The sequence below is a fragment of the Phaenicophaeus curvirostris genome, chromosome 3 (assembly GCF_032191515.1).
Source record: "Phaenicophaeus curvirostris isolate KB17595 chromosome 3, BPBGC_Pcur_1.0, whole genome shotgun sequence".
In the NCBI taxonomy this organism is placed as follows: domain Eukaryota; kingdom Metazoa; phylum Chordata; class Aves; order Cuculiformes; family Cuculidae; genus Phaenicophaeus; species Phaenicophaeus curvirostris.
Window position 1 is genome coordinate 19,746,605 of NC_091394.1, and position 21,366 is coordinate 19,767,970.

The following is a 21,366-nucleotide window of genomic DNA, read 5'->3' on the forward strand; positions in this document are numbered from 1 at the left end:
AAGCAGCCTGCCACAGGTGATGGAAATCTTCCTGGGTGCTTAGCAGCAGGACCCTCGCTTTAGCTGGGCACTCAATACCACAGAGCAGACAAGTTTTGCTATTAAATTCAAGTATCAGATACCACTGGTGTGTTTCATAATGCTGCTCTAATACACAGAGTACAGTTCAGAATTAATTTCCAGAGATTTCAGTCATTCCACAGCCAGTTTTATTAAAACTAGAGAGATCTCGCTGCATTTATGCAATGTTATTTATGGGAAAAGCAACAAGCAGATCTTCCTTTACCATACGCCTGAAAGGACTCTTACTTGGAGAATTAAATGCCACTTGTGTTCAAACAGTCTGCTTAGTGTTTCAAGTCATGGTGATTATTTAATTCTGCTGTGTGTGGAACAGAGTTTATTTAAATAAACATCTTATTACACATGTCCAATGTCAAAATTACACATTTCATTTTTCAATCCCATCAAAATACAACTTATGAATTCACAAAACTTTATTTACTTCATAAATCATTCTGTAATTCAAAATTAGTCCTAACAAAAATTAAGAAAAACCGAATGAACATTCATTAACCTACACTACTGTAATTAAAAGAATATGTTTCAAATACAAATCTTTCTGTTTGTCTGATGTTTGAAAGTAATTATACTTGCAATTGCTAATCAGTTCATCATTATGAATTATAAAATACTTTACAGAACAGTATGGTTAGAAAGTTAAGCACTGAAAACTTAAGTAATATCCAAATTAAGTTTGTCTCGGCAACTGTAATTCAGGCCTCTTTAACAGAATGAGCAGAATATGCTCCCTATACTGTCATTTTTTACCCCCACAGGACTCATGCAACATCCACCGCAAAGGATGGACTTACTTAGCGTGGATCAGAGTTACATTCTAGAAGGGTTGTTTTCTGTTAACTTGCTCACCTCTGTTATCAAGTATTCCATGACCAATGCAGGGGAAGAGGAATAATGGCCCTCAGAAGGGAAAGGAGGCCAAGGAATTTTGTTCTTTTCCAGATTTTATTACCTGTACTGCTGGCTGAACATGCTGATGGGAAGCTATTGCAGGTGCCACCTACCCAGTGGAGCAAGTTAGCCTTCCAGTTCTATTGCCAACATTATTCTTGTTTCCTGCCTGGATATCAAGAATCAACAACGACAGTACTGCTTTGAGTGAGACAATAGCAGGAATTGTGCCGAGACCACTAAATAAATTTCACATGAACTAGAAAATGGGCAGAGCAAATTCAAAATGGCATCTTCTGGAAACTTTTCTGTTTCTCACAGCAGACTTTAAGCATGAACAAATATTTATTATTGATAAGGTAGGTTAATCACTTATTTTTTACTGAACACATGAACTTCACAATATAAACAAGCACAAGGACAGACCTCAAACAGAGAGGAGTAAGTGTGAAATGATTAAGCAGGAAAGAAATGAATAAGCTTAGATGCCTGCCAAGAGTCATGTTCCCAAAACCACTGCATGCCTGCACCAAGGACAACTCCAGCTATTCATATGTGATTGTAAACATGATTCATGTCCTCCCTCCCTCCTTCCCTCCTTCCTTCCTTCCTTCGATAGATGAAGGCCAGTACATGACAGTTACCAAAGTATTAAACACATTCCACTTCCTGCATATTTGTTTTTACCTATTCTGTCTGATAATACAAGATGTGGTTTGCATTAACATCCCTGAAAATCTCTGTGTACTAACGAGAAAATACTTTGACTACCCTTATGCAAATTAAGATATATTTACCTTACCAAAGCATGATCAATTAAACTTCTCACATACTTGGAGGAGAGAAAACAATAATCATATCTAGGGACTACAATACTTTAATCTTTTAAACACTTGATCTTCAGAGTTTATAGTACAAATATATTTTACAATAGGGAAGGTTCAGGCTGGACATCAGAAAAAAATTTTCATAGAAAGGGTCATTGGGCACTGGAACAGGCTGCCCAGGGAGGTGGTTGAGTCACCTTCCCTGGAGGTGTTAAAAAGATGGGTGGATGAGGTGCTGAGGGGCATGGTTTAGTATTTGATAGGAATGGTTGGATTCGATGATCCTGTGGGTCTTTTCCAACCTTGTGATTCTGTGAAAGCCCTTGAAGAATGTCTGACTACATAATATATTCACTAGCAGTAAAACATAATGATAGGGCTCATGCTATGGAAAACTAACATTTGTTTACATAAATTGGCCTCTATTTAGTAATTATAGTGTATGTCTGCAATAAGGTCAAGCAAAATGTAACCCTGGCAGAAGCAATACTGCATGCATTATAGCCTAGTCAGAGGTACGTTGGAGAATTACGGAGGATGATTAATTAGTTAATGCCTTCCAAGTGTCTCATGATATGTGGAGCCATTACTCTAGCATAAAAATGTTTGTGCTAATTAAGTCACTTCCCATTTTCTTAGAAGACATACTACTGCCTACTCTTATTCAGGTTAAAGGGTACCAAAAAAAGAAAACATATAGTTATATAAACACAAACACATACACAGATGCACACACATCTTTATTTCTATGCTACTAGCAAGTAATGATTTATTTTCATTATAGATAATAATAATAATAATATCAAGATATTCGAAGTACCTACACATTTGGAGGAGCAAATGTTAAAACAAGCTGCTTATTTACAAGTCATCTGTATACACAGATGTGCGCATAGCAGTAGTATGTCTCTACCACCAGTATAACAGTACCACTCTACAACCAGTACCTCATTCAGGTGCCTAGTTAAGCAAGTCACCTGAAACAAGTGATAATTGCTTTTAGAATCAATGGAAGGTAACTGATTTCACTGGACTTCTGCAAGGTGGGGATGCTGCCTACTTAGATTTGGGTATCTCAGTTTTCTTGATTAAAATCCAAACAAACCAAAACAAAATTCAATAAAAGAAAAAAATCTGGGAAATCTAGGATTATTTCAGTTCCCAAAGACGTTTCAGGCCACTTTTCTACAATCTAACTGAAGGCAAACTCAAAATTTGCAGTTCTCTCAAAAGCAACACTGAAATAAAACAAGAAAAAGATATGGTTTCCGTAAAAACAATTAAAAATTCCCACATCATTCCTTTAAATGATGTAAAATTTCATTTCAGAAAAATGCAGAATTATATGAATTTCTCTCTCCCCCATTTCAATGGTGGTGATCCCAGCAGCAGCCACACTCCAGTTGACTTTGCTGGTGGATTCTGTGCCTGTGTGTGGATTAGTTACTGAGCTGTTGTCCTTAGTAACCTTGGGAACTTCATAATAGGGAAGGGTGGCATGATTGTGCCAAGGAGCAGGCTAAGGAGGACTACACTGTTCTCAAAACAGAAGATGTCTAGCATAGAAAACATCAACCTAGTTGCATCACTGTCCTTGATGTGAAGTTAACAAAGCTGCATCCTCCTTCTTAAATTTGTCCCAGCTGATTCTTTTCTAGTGCACAGAAGATACTCAGTAAAGCTCATAAAGTTTGTTTCTGCCACTTGGTCATGCTGAGATGAATGTAACAGAGCCATTACTCTCTGCTGTGTCCCATTTATCACTTGGGCTATAAAAAGGATGACTTGCCACCCCCACCCTGTCTGTTGATTAATACAACGAGATGTCCCTTGTTCCTGTGGGGTTACACAACCTAAATACTTCTGAAGTCACAAGCTGTGCCCAAGGCCAGGTGGCCTTAAGGCTACCCATTGTCTGCAAGAGCTCACCTGAGCAGCCTGGCACGCAGCCAGACTGTGAGCATAAGCGGTTAACAATAACATATGAGTTAACTACCAAAAGTACAGATGAGATTGCACATTTTCTCATATTTGCATAGATTAGAAGACACCTCTTCTTTGTGTGAAGCCCAGCAACCAAAGACAGCAGAGTATCATTCAAACTCAATCAATTTGACCAGTCTACAGAAAAATGTCCTCAACACAGATTAATGATATAAAGTGAATGCAAAGAATTAAATTAAATATTTTTTGCAAATATTTTTTCTATTTTATTATGTATTTTTACTTCACTAGGGGACTAAAAAAACCCCACACCCACATCTGTATATGCACAATACTTACATTGTGCCCTTTCATGACTGTCTCTTTTGAAGCACTTTCCAAGTATTGTACTTCTGCGCATAGTAAATCAGATATAAAGATGGATGAATGACAGCAGGGGAAGAGGAGGAGGTATTTCACAATGCTACTGTCCTTCAAGATAAAACGCTGAAGTTGTAACCATCTAACTATAATAAATGAGTACCTGACAAAAAGAAATGAGCTGTGAAAGTAAAAAACCCACACTAGGATGAATATTTCAGAAGTACTTTGTCACAGAAATCCTCTGTATGTAGTGTGCAATCCTAGCTAAAAATACTCTCAGGCCAATGTTAAATGTTTCCATACAGTCCATGCAGATGCAGTTAAAATAAAGGATTGTTATTATTTCTTTTTTTAAAAAAAAAGAATGTGTCCTTTCTTTTTGATGGAAACTTTCTCAACATTAATAAAGAACAATATGAAGTTAATTTAGGGAAGGCAAAAGAAAAAAACCTAAACCCTACAAACCTGTAATATTTTGTTCAACTCCTTTTTAAAGAGGCAAATATTTTACCCTGCCTGTCATGCTAGATAGAAAAGCATGGACTTTGCTGGCAGAAGACAGGAAAATTCTCTTGCCCTGTTCTGTTCTTGCCTTTTTGAGACAGTGTCCACAAGGCTGAGTGTGTATCAATGAGCTGTTGCTGGAAATTAGCATCACCTTGCACCGAGTCCTAGCTTTGAATCCTCCCACTCCACGTGCGTTTTAGTTTTTATCACATCCAGAGAAATATTCAAATTTGATAAAATTGATGAAGCCTGAATCATCACATGCTTTTTACTTCAGTCTTTATATAAAGTCTCAATTTACCCCCAAATTATCTGCCCACTATGCTAATCCTCTCAGAAAGGGGGAAATCCATTTGATTGCAAGTAATGATCTTTTTTTTTCTCAAAATGTTCTTACTAGATTGTCCTCTCAACTCAAGAAAAAACCTCACAAAGTGCTAAAACTCCTTTGTGAATGCGTAGTGACAATAAGAAGACAAGCTCAACACTGCTGGGCAAAATTTCACAGGAGATGTTATCCAGAAACGACCTGCTGCTTTTCAGTCTTCGACTCAGACATCGTGAGTAGACTGTAAACTGTGCTGGCTTGGAAGTCTGCAGCTTATTTCATCACACCCAACAAAAGCTGTATTATTATTTATTTACTTACTTCATCAGGAGTCTTCCTGAGAAAATGTTTCCAAAACAGATAAAAGTAAAAAGCTTGTGAGTGTGGTTAGTGGGGACTGCAGGCCTTAGTGCTTCAGTGCTAAGGATATTACTGGAGAGCATTTCTCACAAGCTTTCAGTAGCTCACAAACTTGCAGAAATGTGGAATGGCATCAAAGCTTTCTCACAGCAAAAGACTTGAGCACTGGCTCAACTTGAGCTGCTGGCATTAATTACTCTTGTGCTAGAAGTAAGATAGTTCACACGCCCAAAACATTCTGAAAGGGGGTGATAAACTGTTTACCCTGTGATGTTGGCTGCCTTATCCAGAGGGATGAAGCAAGCTCAGTGTACTTCAAACAGGTACCTCTACTGAAAATCCTCAGACTGAGCAAAAAAGACCAAATGATCTTCTCGCTCCTAGGGGAAGCTTCTTCAGATTTGAAGTAATCTATCATAAGATAATAAGGGAAAGCTGCACTAGTACAACCTGTCTTTTCTTCACTATGCAGGGCTGTTTGTTTTGACATATTCCTTTTTCAAATTGCCTAGTAATGCAAACAGCTTTAAGAGGAGACAAGCTAGTTAATATACAAACCAAGCAATTAGCACCAAAGAACCTCAACTTTACGAAATATTATTTTATTATCTGTGGTGGAATTGAGTGGGTATACAAACCCTGGATGAGGATGATTGTGTTCCTTATTTTTCTTGAGTAAATAAAACATCATACTCTCTCATCAGTCACTGTGACCAGAGTGGTGCTACGGAATTGTCACAATCAGTTTTTTTCTCATGCTGAGATAAATAAGACTTCCTGTGGAGTCAGACTACACCATTTTTTCAAAGTACCCGTTTGAAAAGGACCATCCAAAATTTTGGATAGTCAGCAAACCAACAACAGAGGTATTCTTTGATTCCCACTGTCGGCTGTTGCCCTTGTGATTCTCTCCAATGAGCCAAGACAGTTGAGACAGAACTGGCTCCATCTCTTGAGCTTCCCATGCAGTGACCGCATGGGCATGCTGACATGTTCTACAGTACGTGTGGTGCCACAGAGGCCAAGAAGAAAATAGGTGTGCCTCTGTGATAGTCATCTCTGCAGCTGGCCAGCGAGAACAAGGCCCCTTGTAGTCAGCTCAGCTTGGAGTCAGCCCAAACCAAGTCAGCAGGCCACCAGGATTCAGATCATACTTTATTACACTGTCTGCCAAGTTAACATTCACTACCACATAAACAAAACTGTTTTGAAATGAAAAGAACCCCACAGAATCTAAGCCCTTTCACAAAACAAACAATTTCACTTTCTTCAGAGTATTCACATCCACACAGTTAAAAACCTCTGACAGAAGGAAATATAAATTAACACTACCAAACCACATAAATACGAGCGGACATCTAATTTTAACGTTACGCACTAGTTAACAGCAGCTCTTCAACCTGAAAGGAATTAATACCACTAAAAGCTGAGAAAATAGTCAGTTATTCAAAACATACTCAAGATGTTAAACACATCCCTAACCATAGAATCACAGAATAACCAGGTTGGAAGAGACCCACCGGATCATCGAGTCCAACCATTCCTAACAAACACTAAACCATGCCCCTCAGCACCTCGTCCACCAGTGCCTTAAACACCTCCAGGGAAGGTGACTCAACCACCTCCCTGGGCAGCCTGTTCCAGTGCCCCTGGCAGAGCCTGAGGCCATTCCCTCTTGTCCTGTCCCCTGTCACTAGGGAGAAGAGGCCAGCTCCCTCGTCTCCACAACTTCCTTTTAGGTGCTTGTAGGGAGCAATGAGGTCACCCCTCAGTCTCCTCTTCTCCAGGCTAAACAACCCCAGCTCTGCTCTCTCAGCCGTTCCTCATAAGGCCTGTTCTCCAGCCCCTTCACCAGCTTTGTTGCTCTTCTCTGGACTCGCTCCAGAGCCTCAACATCCTTCTTGTGGTGAGGGGCCCAGAACAGAATCCAAAGTGAGGGTATATACCACAAGCCATTCAGCATAGGAGGCAGCAGTTGATACATTTGTCACTGTTGCTGAGCCTAAGAATATCATAAGATGAAAGTAAAGGCACATACATTCTTTTGACATGTGTGTAATTTCCAGCAACAGTAAATTTGTAAATTACAGGGAGAACACGCTCCTGTATAACAACATGTAAATACTTATAACTGCATGACACCCAGTTAAGCTGTTAGTTTTTCCACCTAAAAAATCCGCATACATTCTTGTTAAAGAGAACAAAAGATCTAAGCTGAAGAACAGGAACTACATTTTTGTTTGGTCCTAAATTATCAGACTCTGGCATATAGATCTAATATTTCTAATTTGTATACAAACATGAAGTCACACAGAAATATGAAGAAGTTCCCTTTTTTGCCCAAGGTATTTTTAAGTTGGAGGCCCACTGATTACTTTTTGTCTATATAAGTGCAAAATCAGCAGGTTGGGAGTCCCTTTTCCTTTTGAAGGTAGATTTAGGAAGAGGAGCACAGCACCTCTTATTAGGTAAACTAACGTTGGAAGGAGGTATGCCATCAAAGCTTGTTAAATGTTTTTACGTATAGAAGAGCAAAAAGTGTCTGGAATTATGCTGCACTGTTTTTCAGATCAAAGGAGAATACAAAAGGCATTCCGTAACACCAGTTTAAACCTAAAATTTCTGGTTGAGATTTTGACCAACTTGAGCTCAGAATGAAACTCCAGATCTATGTGGAATTCATAACCTCAATTTGATAGGCTGAAGTAATGCTTTTACCAGAAATGTTGCAAAAGCATTAAACTTCAGAGTGCTGTTTGAATACCACTGCTATAATTAATACAATATGACCTTGTATAAACCTTATAAATTTGTTTATGAATATGCAAAGTGGGAGTAACTGCACTGTGCAGAAAAAGTGGGGTGCTTAAGTACCTGACAAAGCTACAGATTTAGTTCTGCTGTTACTTCTCCCTTGACTACCTTATCAATAAAACTACTACAGCAGCAATCTGAAGACACTGATATATTTATACTAAAATCTCCTTTTCTCTTGAATCCTATCATTAGATATTTATTTCAGCTACATTTCTGAATGATCACAGTATTCAGTAAGGAACAAACTCTCCCATATCCTCCAGAAATTCATCTCTGAAACTTTATGCGTAACCAGGATGAGGTCATTGTGGCCTCTCAGATTGGTTTCTGAATTTTTTCAAGACTGTTTCTTTCAGTTTCTTGAAAAGGTGAAATCTGTCTCCCACAGTATTATAATCCCATGACTCTTCCTGTTTTGGTTTGTGGCTGGAAGACCAGGAATACGGCTGTGCACTTTTACACATGACCTAGTGAACGTTTTAGGCCTTTTTGAAGATACTTTTTGCATAGTTCATGACCATGAAAGCAGCCTGTCTGAAAGCTTTCAATTGGGGTGCCTGAAATTAGACACTTAAACTCACTATCAACAACACGAAAAATACAAATGATTTTCAGAGCTGCTGAGTCAGTAGTATTCTAGAAATACTCAAAGCCTCTAAAAATAAGGCTCTTACGCAGACACTTTTTCGCTGATTAAAATGCTACTACTAGGTAAATGCACTTAGAGTTAACTGCCTTCTATCTTTTTTTAAAAGACAAGAAACAACAGTTCAGCTCATTTTCCCTCCTATGAACTACATTTCTGCATATGCCTCTGGGAGGCATTATCAAGCTTATTAAAGACAGTTTTAAAAAATCCATTGTGTACAAGTAATACAGAACTTCTGAATGAATACATTTAAAAGTAAGCAATATGACATCCAGCTCTGATCTGGCAAGACAAGATGTAGAAGTTGTGATCAAGATACCTTTGTTTGTATTAAATTGGAAAATATCTGGTGGTCATTCGTACAGTAGATGTCAGGAATCCTTCTTGTTTTCTTCAAAATAATGGAGAGCAGACATTAGCCTCCTAGTTCCTCCCCAGCTTGTCACTGCTGGAATGCAGGAGCATAAATGTTATAATTTTATAAGAATTTTAGTGTAAAGGGACTGAACTTCATAAAACTAAGCTTTTCCTTAGCCTCTTTACAAGGCTTTTCTCTGTACTTGCTTCCAACTCCAGGCCCTAGAGAGACTCCCAAACTGAGAAGAGCTGTTAGAAGAGTGTGTGTTTGTTGACACACCAGTATAACCCAGGAGTTCAGGAACTCTCTAAATTGGTTCAACATCCTAGTTGTAGTCCAATGAGGTTTAACACATGTTGTGCAACACTGTAGACTATATAAAATACAAGATGTGTTTCACCACAACATATTCACAGAATGTAGCTAGATGACTGGCATCAAATCTGCTGATCTGATGGTTCTTGGGATGTTAATTACACTGGGTTTCAAATTTTATTGGCTCAAAGTGTATTAAAGAGACAAGAACAGTAGTGATTACACCTTTTTCCAGAACGAGACTGGATTTGAAGAGGCTAAGAGGAGGAAAAAATGCAGGTTTGGATTTGGACAACTTCTTCTCTACAAAGGGATAAGCGTGCCTCAGCACTCCTCTAGCTACATTTCTCTCTCCCCTGCCTCTGGCTTGCTGGAACTGTTTGTAGTACAAGTCCCTCCCTTGAGCAGGCTGCTAGTGGAAATACACAATCAACATGACTTTTGTCCTATCCAGATTCTGACAGGCTTCTTAAAGGAGTGTGGGCTTTCTTGGTATCTGATGCAGAAGATTGCAAGGCCAGCCTGACAAGAGCTCTTGGGCTCCAGAAAATGCAAGAAAGACACTGAGATGGGCTGGTGAGACCAATATCTCTATACTCACTACAGCATACACAATGATGGACAAAATGCAACTCTTCTGCTGATATGAGGAAAATCATAAAATCAACAGCAAAGGTCCTGGGGCCTGCTGTAAGAAGCCAGCTCCTATTATACCCAACTGAAGATATCCAGAGCTTGCACCAGTCAGTAAAGACAGAAATATATTCTAGCTTCAATAACCAGTACTTACACAGACACACATGCATATACACATGCACATGCGTATGTGTATTAGTTTGGTTTCTTAAGAAACATGTTTCATATATATATAAAAAAAGAATGTTTCTTCATATGTATGTATATAGAAAGTAAACAGATGATGGATATACAGTTTGCGCTATTTATTTCATGCTACTCCCACATTTTCTTTCGTCAGTATGCAGCAGAATGTTACATTCAAAACAGAAAAGTTCCTAAGAGTAAGGATCAATAGACTTCAGGTGCTTAGATGAGAACTGGATCAGAAATAAGACAGTAAGGTAAATGCATAGGCTGTACATATCTATGCAACAGATCATTCATCCACAAAACAGTTAAAAACATATGATATTCAGGCTTCACTTTTAATACAAATTGTACTAACAAGATAATTTGTTTCTTCCAAAAGTTGATCAATCCACAAATACTGCTTGGTCAGTTACATTCAACACATATTTTAAAAGAACATTTCCCCTTTGCTCTTCATAGAATCACAGAACCATTAGGTTGGAAAAGACCTTTGAGATCATCAACTCTAACCATACCTGTCTATCACTAAATCATGCCCCCAAGCACCCCATCCATCCACTTTTTAAACATCTTCAGGGAGGGTGACTCAACCACCTCCCTGGGCAGTCTATTCCAGTGCTTGATAACCCTTTTGGTGACAAAGTTTTTCATAATGTCCAATCTGAACCTCTCCTGGAGCAGCTTGAAGCCATTCCTTCTTGTCCTATCACCTACCACTTGGGAGAAGAGACCAACACCCTCCTCTCTACAACCTCCATTCAGGTAGTTGTAGAGAGCAATAAGGTCTCCCCTCAGCCTCCTCTTCTCCAGGCTAAACAACTCCAGTTCCCTCAGCTGCTTCTTGTAAGACTTGTTCTCCAGCCCCTTCACCAGCTTTGTTGCTCTTCTCTGGACATGATCCAGGACCTCAATGTCTTTCTTAGAGTGAAGGGCCTAAAATCGAACCCAGTATTTGAGGTGCGGTCTCACCAGTGCCGAGTACTGAGGGAGAATAACCTCCCTGGTCCTGCTGGCCACATGGTTTCTGATACAAGCCAAGACACCACTGGCCTTCTTGGCCACCTGGGCACACTGCTGGCTCATGCTCAGTCGGCTGTCAACCAACACCCACGGGTTTTTCTTTGCCAGCCAGCTTTCCAGCCAGTCTTCCCCAAGCCTGTAGCGCTCCAAGAGGTTGCTACATTTTTTTTTTTTTTTAGTTTAATAATAATTCATGGTGTTTTGTGAAAAGTTTAACAAGTATGAAAGGATCAATTGAGAAAATCTGAAAACTATAGGGCTTTATAAACAAAAAATTCTTGAGTTACTCTTCCATACAATTTCTAATCAACTAATGGAGTGGGAAGATACATATTTTACCTTAGCATTTTACAATTTTTACTCTAAAATCAGATTAGAATCTTAAAGCAGTAAATTCATAGAATTCCCAAAAATTCTCAGGTGAGATTTTATAAACTGAAATTCATCTTAAATTCATAGAACAAAACAAGGTTCCGAACCGTATATCAGGACAGAAACCCTGAAAAAGATTTTGTCTGAGATTTCTTTGGACAGCCTTTGGATGCAGATATAGTTCGGTAATAAGTAAGCTGGACACTTCACATTAAGACAAAATTGAACAATATGTCTCCTCTTGATTTCTACATTTCAGATTAAGGATTGTAAAGCCCCCTATAAATAAATGGGATTAAAAATTCAGTTTTCACTTGACTTTCCTTAATAAGTCTAAATGAATCAGAAACTGCAAACCAAAGATACAGTATTTTCCTAACACAAATAAAGCAGTGACAGCTGAAATCCAAAAGGAAAAAAGTCAAACTTTGACAGAGCTTAATGAGGTATGGTACAAATATCTCAGTGGGGAGGCAAGGAAATTGGATGATTAGTCTAACACATCACAGTGAGGTCTGGCAATTTATGAAAGATGAAAATTAAGAATAAATTTATAAGCCATAGGTATAACGCAGTATGTAGAGCTTTGAATTATCTAAAGCATTTCAAAGTATTCAAGTTATGTGAATTTACTTAGTACAATATTGTACTAAAGCTTTTTTTTCTTTTCTCGACTCACAAGAGTAAGCAAAGTGCAGTTTGTAAATAACCTCTTTCAGGAAGGAATGGGAAACAGGTCCAATTTTACTCCTGTTTTTCATATGATTTCATACTGATTTCAGCTGGATAACTGTGTGCTGGAGTTGCAGTATTGGTTCTGCACAGTATAATTTTAAATGTATTAAGAACTTGCTTAAGAATGATAATGAATGAGCAGAAGGGAGTATTAAAAATTGTAGTTAATAAGTAACTTTTAAATTGAAAAAGCTTAAGAAACTCATAAAGAAACAGAAAAGGGAAGATCAGCAGAAAGTGTAACTCATACTGTAGTGAAAAAGACAAAACAAAGAACTGACTATGCCTATAGAATGACCACTGCAAACTATGTGTTAGCATTGTATATGGGATGGATTATATTACAGCAACTATCAGATACTATTTAAAACTTTTGTCAGTGAATGCATCAAAAAGCCAGAAGACTGGGGAAAAAAGTCTCCAATCTGTTAGCATTAAACCTTTTGTAATATATAACCAGATGTCTTTAAAAACTGCCAACATCGAGACTTAGAAACATTTGTCAAGTATTCTGAAGACTACTTTTCCTGTGACACTGAGCATTGTCACTGACAATCCCGATGCAATTGATATTGACTGGTGTCCCTTCAAAACAACTCAAAGAAAAGGAGTAAGAGAAAATAGCGGGTGACAACCAAACCAGAGTCTTAGAAGAAATTCTTCCATGAAAGATGACAACAGACTTTTAATTTCCAGCACAGCAATGTCTCGGTGAGCAATGCTATTACATCGTCTTGCTTTTCATTTCCTCCCTTTCCAGTGAGATCTTGAAATGGAAATATGAGTCTTGTAACGAATCACAAGTAGAGAGCTGTTCAGTTCATTGAAGGTGGTTGGTTATTTGAGGAATGCTAGCTAAGGGACTACCTGCACAGAGCATGGCTGCTCCAATAATTTCCAGTAGAACACAGAGCTTTCTATCTTTTCTTCCTGACATTCACTGGTTCCTCCGTCTTACTGCCCCATTATCTTAGCTGAATAAAACACAAGAATCTAGTCACCACTTCAGAGGTCAACTTACACTCTTCTCCCTTGCAAAAACTCAAAGTTGACATTTCGCTCAGAGAGAGAGATTTTCAACAGCAGCTGGGGAGAGGTGAGCAAGAAAATTCCTGCTGCTGTGAAGCAAAAGTAAGTTCAACCTTCTACAGTGTTCTGTCCCTGCCAAAGAACATCCACACAGACTAAAGTGGGATAAAATTACAGAAAGAAGATGGATGAAGGCTAAATAAATATCTGAAGCAATTAGAGAGGTGAGAAAGATGCATCTGGGAAATAAGGAGGGTTTGAGATCAGAAAGATATTAAAAAGTCATCATGTGTTCAAGGGCTTGGATTTAGAAGGAAGGTAAATCTGCTCAGGAAAGCCATTCCAATTATTACAGCTATCTGGGAAGGATTCAAGAGTTATAATATGCACAGTCTTTTGCAGGCAGATATGAGCTTATTTTGCATGAGCTGACCAGAAGCCATTCTGCTATGACAGTGTACCATCAAGCACTTGGTAGTAAGCCTTGTTGCAAAGCAGTGTGGATTTAATCAGGGAACGTACCATTCTCATGTGGCCACAAGTCTTCAGGCTGACCCAGAGTAAGCTCACATCAGTTTGCAAATGGGCGTGCACATACACTCACGAAAAAACAAAAACAAAGAAGAAAGATTTCAAGACCAATGTGCAACGAATCCATCAACTATGAGGCAGGGTGAATGGAGGTTGGCAGGATCAAGGATGTACATCAGTTCCTGAGAAACAGTCAGGAAAAATTAACAGGAAGATAGAGCTTATGGTGTGGGGAGACCAACATCAGACATGTTAATTCAGAGAAGGGGCACTGCGAAGCCCCAGATTTATAATGGATACATCTTTTAAAGGCTGCTTTTTAACTGAGACATAGTAAACATCACAAGTGTGAGAAATATAACATGGTATATCTCTCTGTGGGATGACTTCTGTCACAGTAGCATCATAACTTTTTTTCAAATTTGACCGTAATGCAATACAATTATGTTACCAAATTCTTTTTAAAATCAATACAACTCAGGTACTAATACCTAGCTTCAGTCACAATCCAACATAGCTGGTATTCACATATACATACCTGCATTTAGGTCTAATACAGGAATATTTGCAAAATGGAAGTTATCACCTTCTATATTTCATTCTCCTCTGATCATATATAAACAACCAATAATAATTATTACTTTTTCCCTTAAACTTTTCAGATATTACCTTTGAAAGGAAGACATTTCATTTGATGAAACACCACAAAGATGAGAACGTGCTTGCCATAAATATGTAAAAGATACTGCTATTCTACTTTGCTTCCTAATCAATTTTTCATTTAACTTTTTGATGGATATCTGCCTTGGATGCGGCATACAACATAGATTGCATTACTGATACATAGTATTCAACTGTAATGTATGTAAAAACATTAACTAATTGATTTTCATATCTCTGAGATAGAAGAAAAAAAAGGAGGAAAAAAAACACTTAAAAGGACTTGCCCAATATGTTAAAATATTTTAACAAAATTATACGGACCAGAATTCAGAAATTGGTATGACACAATCCTTTTGGAAGGCTGAAATGCTGCTTACTCATCTGATTTTCATTCTCGTATTTACAGTCATTTTAAGAAATAGACAGATCAAGTTGCACATATCTATACAAGTGCACCTTAGTGTTACATATACAAGTTTGGCATACCAATATAAATACAAACACATACCATACTTGTTAAAGACCTATTTAAGTATTCTAGTTGCACAATGTTAAATTGCTTGGTCTCTTAATGAAATCCATTTCTTCTCTTCACAGATCAGAAAATATCTACTTTATATATTTATCATAACTCCAGCAATGGCACCTGGAACCCGTAGGATATGTTACTTTTTGTGAGCATCTTCATTCTTTTTCCTTCTGATTAAATTGTGTGTAACAGTGAGAACATATTGACTTCACTTAAGCAACTGGGGAAATGGGACAAATATACAAGGAAAAAGAAATCTGTAATATAGAAGCTTGAATGAGAAGATCAGTCAAAGCTGTTAAGAAAAGAAAAAAAAGGAAAACCCCTAGTAGCACTTCTAGAGATTGCTTCTTGAATGGCCTGAAGCTTGTTTTCTAATTAATTTCCAACTTTATGTTTACAGCACTGAAAATCATTGTCTTTGCTGACAGGCAAAGGAATTCTTTACTTCACAGATACCTAAGAATGAGAAATAACAATGCAAGGCAAAGCAAGATGATTAAGGCAAAGCAAATGTTTAGCAGTACTCACCTTAGGCACCCAGTGGCATTGCGCAGCACCTGTGATGAATGGAGCTGTATTTTATGATCATCCTGGAGCGGAGAGTTTTCCCATCCAGAGTGAGGGATGATCACGGCATTGGTCAACACTGTGAGGGCATCCTGGATGATTGGCATTTTCAGTGCATCACAGGAGGATAGATTCCAGAGAACACCTAAAAAAAAGGCAAATTACTAATAATTAACATGAAAAACTAGATTGAATAGATACAGCTTTTTTTTTTTTGAAGCTGGTTCTGTCAAGAAAAAAAAAAGTGTTAAGTTGTAAACGGGGCTGCATGATACCTGCAGACTTTTGCAGGGAGAATACAGCTTTGAACACACAAGTAAACAGACACACAGGAAATTTCAGCCTAGAAGCTGAGCAGCTGGTTATGATCAAGGCCTATTTAGGCTGTGAAACACATGTGGAATAAAGGAGTACTACATAAATTTTTCAAGGCTTGGCTTGCACATTTCTTCCTTCTAAACAATATTGATAAAGCAATAGCAGACAATGGGTTCTGATTTACACTAAGATTATTACTGTTGATAGATAACGCACTAAGAGAACAAACCCCAACTCCTTCTGTGATCTTCATTGTATTGGAAGTAACTGTCTAAGCTAGTTAGCACTACAAACAAGACTTCCTTCACAATCCATACTATTTTTGCACAGAAACAACAAGCTTAATGGTTCGAACCACAAGGAAACTTATTAGAATATAAAAAAATCCCCTTTATTTAAAATCCATAATGCGCCAAAGAAGAGGAAGAACAATCAAGAGCCAAAGCTTTCTGAGCAGAGCCACAAGGATCAGGTCCACTGCAGATGTCCCACAGAGAGAGTAAGAAATCGCTGGGGTCAAAGGAAACCCTAGTTTTCATTCTCTCCTATATATTTGTATAAGAGAGCACAAAACCCACATTTGATTTTTGTGCTGTGACAACAGCCTGCTGGTGCTGGACAGCTAGTAGTGCTGGGGAAGCCAGAGAGCAACCCACTGCTCTGAAGAAGCAGTGATCTTTATTTTAGCCCAGCATCCTCCTAGCAGCAGCTGTAAGAGTGAGCCTGCCTCTTCCCACCCCAGTCCTTGCAGACACATGCCCTCTTCTCTGGAGTCCAATCCTAAACCTAAACCTTCTTTCTGGTAGTTACAGTAGTCTGGCCCCGTGCCTAATCCTGAGCAGCAAAACTGAGTTTTGCCTTTACGGCTATCAAGTTTTGAACCAACATAGAGAATGATTACCATCACTGTAGACACAAGGTTACACATACCAACATTACATTATGAAAAAACTGAGTGGTGGTGGGAGGAAACTGCTAAAAACCTTACGAATATAGACTCAGACATTTATAAATATAAGCGGCAAGAACAACACTTGCTGAAGTCTTTCTTTAGCATTTTGTGTTTTGAAGAAGAGGTCTAATTAACAGGAATCAACCTACATTTTTGTGTTTCCCTTTAAAATTAATTACCTCTGTGGGGAGACTGTTTCAATTATAAAATTTCATGTTTTAATTATTTTATAAGGAACTAAATGGAAAGAATTATGCAGTTTTATGTAAAAAATTTGCTAAGTAAGTGTACCAATAAAAAACCACCAAGCTTTAAACTGATCTGTATGTGGCGAACAGGCAGAAATCAACAGACTTCAGCTATTGATTTAAAAAAAGGCAGAAGTAAGAATACTGCTCATATTTTTTTTCATTTAAGAATTTCTGCTTTAAAGGGAAAAAGGTAATTGCCTGAATTCTGTTCTGAATGTCTTTATGAAAGGTAATGATGTATTTGAAGGAATAAAGACCTTCATAAAGATATTTATACTCACTTCTCTATGACCTTTTCTTGGTAAACTTTACTGGCATGTTTACTATTTCTGAAAAGCCTACTATTTTCCTGGCTTAGTCAGTCAAAACCAAATGTGGTTGCATTTTTTTCTTTTTGCATTTATCTAGACAGGGGTAAATGATATGCATGATATGGAAGAAGAGAATCAGGATGCAAATCTTTCCCCCTCCGGTGTCTGATTTACTTTTTATGCAAGACATTGCATTGCTGCTTTGTGAAGAACTCTTATTTTAAGAAATTAAGCAGAAAACTGTTTTAATGACAATAAAACAGTACTTTGGGCTTCCAGAACTAGTCATTACCTGGAAAAGTAGGAAAAAAAAATACAAAAAAAAATGAGTAAAAATAAAAGCCCTGTCTAGCTAAAAGCTTAAAAGTGTGTACGTATACACTATTTTCTCTTCACTCTAGGTTCCTGCTAATTAAAAGTAAACTGACATAAATATCATGATAAGAAGGTATCAGTAATAAGTGTGATGCCCAGAAATACTCTTGAAGCCCTTTTTCTCTACTTAAAATCCACTTGACAATGGATTTTAGCTTTTGCTCAATAAAATGCTACAGTAACTGGCAAGCTCCAAATCTAAATACAAACCTACATATACATGCAAGAGCCAAAATGTAGGGTCTGGTTTCAATAACTAGAAATTCAGCCTTCACAGTAAGAGGATGAAGAATCATCGGACTAAATTACCCATTCTACCTTCTCCTAAAGTGATTGTCAGTCAAGGAAAAATCAAGCAAAACGTCACTGCCCAGTATGTAGTCTTTAAAGTTTTTGAATCTCACACAGAATTTTAAGGAGTATGATAATCTTCTTTCACCCTAGAACAATGTGTTTTAACTAATTTTAAGTATTTTAATACTACCACACACATTGATGAAAATAAAAAAACAATTTCGTTTTGACAAGTATAATGTATTCTCACAAGTAGTGGAGTTTGCTACTTGCTGAGGCTGGCATTTCAAGTGCCTCCTTGTACTCTTGCTTAATTAAGGATGAGCAATTATGAAAGGGCACCGGCAATTCACTTGCCATTACTTTTGCTAAGGACGACCTGGAACTAGATTTATGTGGAGCCCAGGAAGATGATCCATTCCCTTGTCTTTACAAGAGAAAGAGTGATAAAAAATAAAAATCTTTTACCAGAGGCACCTTCCAATATGGAGCTCCCTCTTCTCATGACTATGAAGATATTTTTCAAGCAGGTATGCATTACATGCCCTTTAAGACTAGAGGAAGAGCTAGTCACTGCGACTATTTGCCACCTAACTATTAAAGCCCTGACTGAACTTGGTTTCTGAGTCTGGAATAGCCTCAGAGATGCCTCAACTAACCGCTAAATCATTTGTGTGTCATCATCTGGCCACAGGAAAGGAAGGGACCAGACTTGGCATACGAGTGAGTCATCACCAATAGTAGGACCCATCTGGATATACGTGAATTGGAACAGAGCTGTTAATCCACCAACTCTATAGTCCAACTCAACAGTTTACTACCTGTAGACTGACTCTTGGGGAGGTGGGGAAATAAGGAACTAATCAGATGAGTGCTGGACATCTCTTACTCAATCATTTGCATTTATAGTATCTTATATCCTTCTTGCTTTTAAGGTTGTGATGCATTCAGAGTAGGCATTTTGTCTCTATTTGCAGATCACTTTAGTTTGTGTTGGATGCCACACAGAAGGAGAAAAATAGCTGCACCAGACTGATTGCGTCTGTTCACAGGTTGAAGTTTTTCACCTTTACATATAACAAACCGAAGTGCATGCCTTCTGGCTTTATTTTTAAAGCTAAGGAAAAATGGGCCCTGAAAGCATTCAGATGGTTCTAGTTGGAAGATGGATTTTGGGTCTGAGTACCAATTATTAGTGTGGCAGACATCATATGAAGGACTCCTAAAGGAGTCTACAGGAATGATGCTATGGAGATCTTGCTGTACCAAGCTACATCTTCTTTGGTAGCTTATCAGAGAACATGCATCTAGTATGTTAAACAGGCCATACTGCATACTAAAACTACATCATCTTTTCTAAGAATGCCTTCCACACATAACAAGAATCAAATTTAAGTGATAATCAACATTTTCAAAGACACAACTGTACAGCTATAGTTTATAAGGAAAACAACACAGATCTTAGTGACAGAATGAGGGGAGATGGTTTTAAATAGGAAGGGGGAAGATTCAGATTAGACACAAGGAAGAAATTCTTCACAGTGAGGGTGGTGAGGCACTGGAACAGGTTGCCCAGAGAAGTTGCGGATGCTCCATCCCTGGAACTGTTCAAGGCCAGGCTGGATGGGGCCTTGAATAGCCTAGTCTAGTGGGAGGTGTCCCTGTCCATGGCAGAGGGATTGGAACTGGATGATTTTTAAGGTATCTTCAAACCCAAACCACTCTATGATTCTATGATTTTATGATCTTAGGAATCAGGAGTACTTTGATTTATCTTTCTCTTTGCAAAGTCCAGAAGATCAAAGACAAGACCAACCCTTTGAAAAGCACAGTCCAGGCTGATGAGATGCTACTACTGCCTAGCAGACAGAGCTTATCCACTGTGCTTTCAGTTTAGTAACAGCATTCCTTTTTATATAAATTCATTTAAGCTATTGCAATAGATACTGCATCACTTACCCTAAAGAAATAAAGCAAAATATTTTAAAAATTTGAAGTCACTCAATTTAATGGAGCAGTATGAGACAAAAAAAACCATCATCTCTGAATCAGGCTGGAGCTCAAACTCATCCTGATTAAACTCTTCAATGCGTTTTTTAGTCCGTTTCACTTTGAACTGGTATTCTCATATGTATATATAGTTATCTCTATCTATCTATCTATCTATCTATCTATCTATCTATCTATCTATCTATCTATCTATCTATCTCTGATGAGCCGCATGCTATCTTACAGGGAGTTTCCCTCATGAACATGACAATTACAACTGAAAATGGAGTGCAAAAACCCTGTACAGAAGCCAAGTACACGGTATCTTTTGCTGGAGACCTTTGGAAAAGCATATTTTATCCTAAGCTCCCAAGCACTATAAAAGTCATTTGTAGCTGTAACTGCAGCTTTGACACTTGGAGCCCCCATGTAATTGCAATGCTGCTCTGCAAAGGTGGATCCATTCCACGGCACCAGGGTGTGGGATCCCAGTGAATTACAGTAGTTCTGCTCTGAAGATATCAACTACAGTATATCTTAATACAAAACCTTATAAGACTTCACAGCCAGCTCAGCTGTCATGGTACCGGTAACAGACTTTCTGTAGGAAACAAAAAGTGGTTGATTTGAATTCTGGCACCTGAACAATTCATAGCTCATAAGACAGTTCCTTAAATGCACATATGAAAAATAAGTTTAAAATTGGCCTAGTAGAGGAGGAAGTTTCACCAATTTTCTTAAAATAATTTTTTAGCTGGCTACTGAATGAATATTTATGTGCACCTTCCTGTAATTCACATATTTACATGCACAGAGGTGGGTTTTACCTGTGTATAAGATGACCAAAGAAACATGCAAATTAAAAGACTGGTTTTCAGTGAAAGTCATAAGCAGGCAGGAGTTTAAGGAACAGTAAGCAAAGACGCAGCTAGATGAGTCTTTTTCCCTTTGCAGCCACTCTATATGATATAAGTAATATAAACATTTCCTCTGAAAAGCTAACTTTCTCAATTATTGCTCTAATTGAGTAATACATCTAGCATTATATTAAAGCAAAAAGGAGGGACCAGTTTTAATATTGTTTGTAAACAATTCCTGTCTAAATGTTATTGTTTTAACTGAAAAAAAGTCTATATTCTTCTAACAGGACTGAATTTTG

The 21,366-nt window shown here is 38.0% G+C and overlaps 1 protein-coding gene across 6 annotated transcripts in view; it reads right to left on the bottom strand.

Annotated features, from left to right (window-relative positions):
- CTNND2 (catenin delta 2) overlaps positions 1 to 21,366 on the bottom strand; it is a 662,416-nt gene that overhangs the window by 118,824 nt on the left and 522,226 nt on the right. For all 6 annotated transcript variants that reach the window (XM_069853473.1, XM_069853478.1, XM_069853475.1 and 3 more), the window contains one exon: positions 15,679 to 15,862. In XM_069853473.1, coding sequence (XP_069709574.1) covers positions 15,679 to 15,862 — 184 coding nt within the window. The remainder of the gene's footprint in view (positions 1 to 15,678; positions 15,863 to 21,366) is intronic.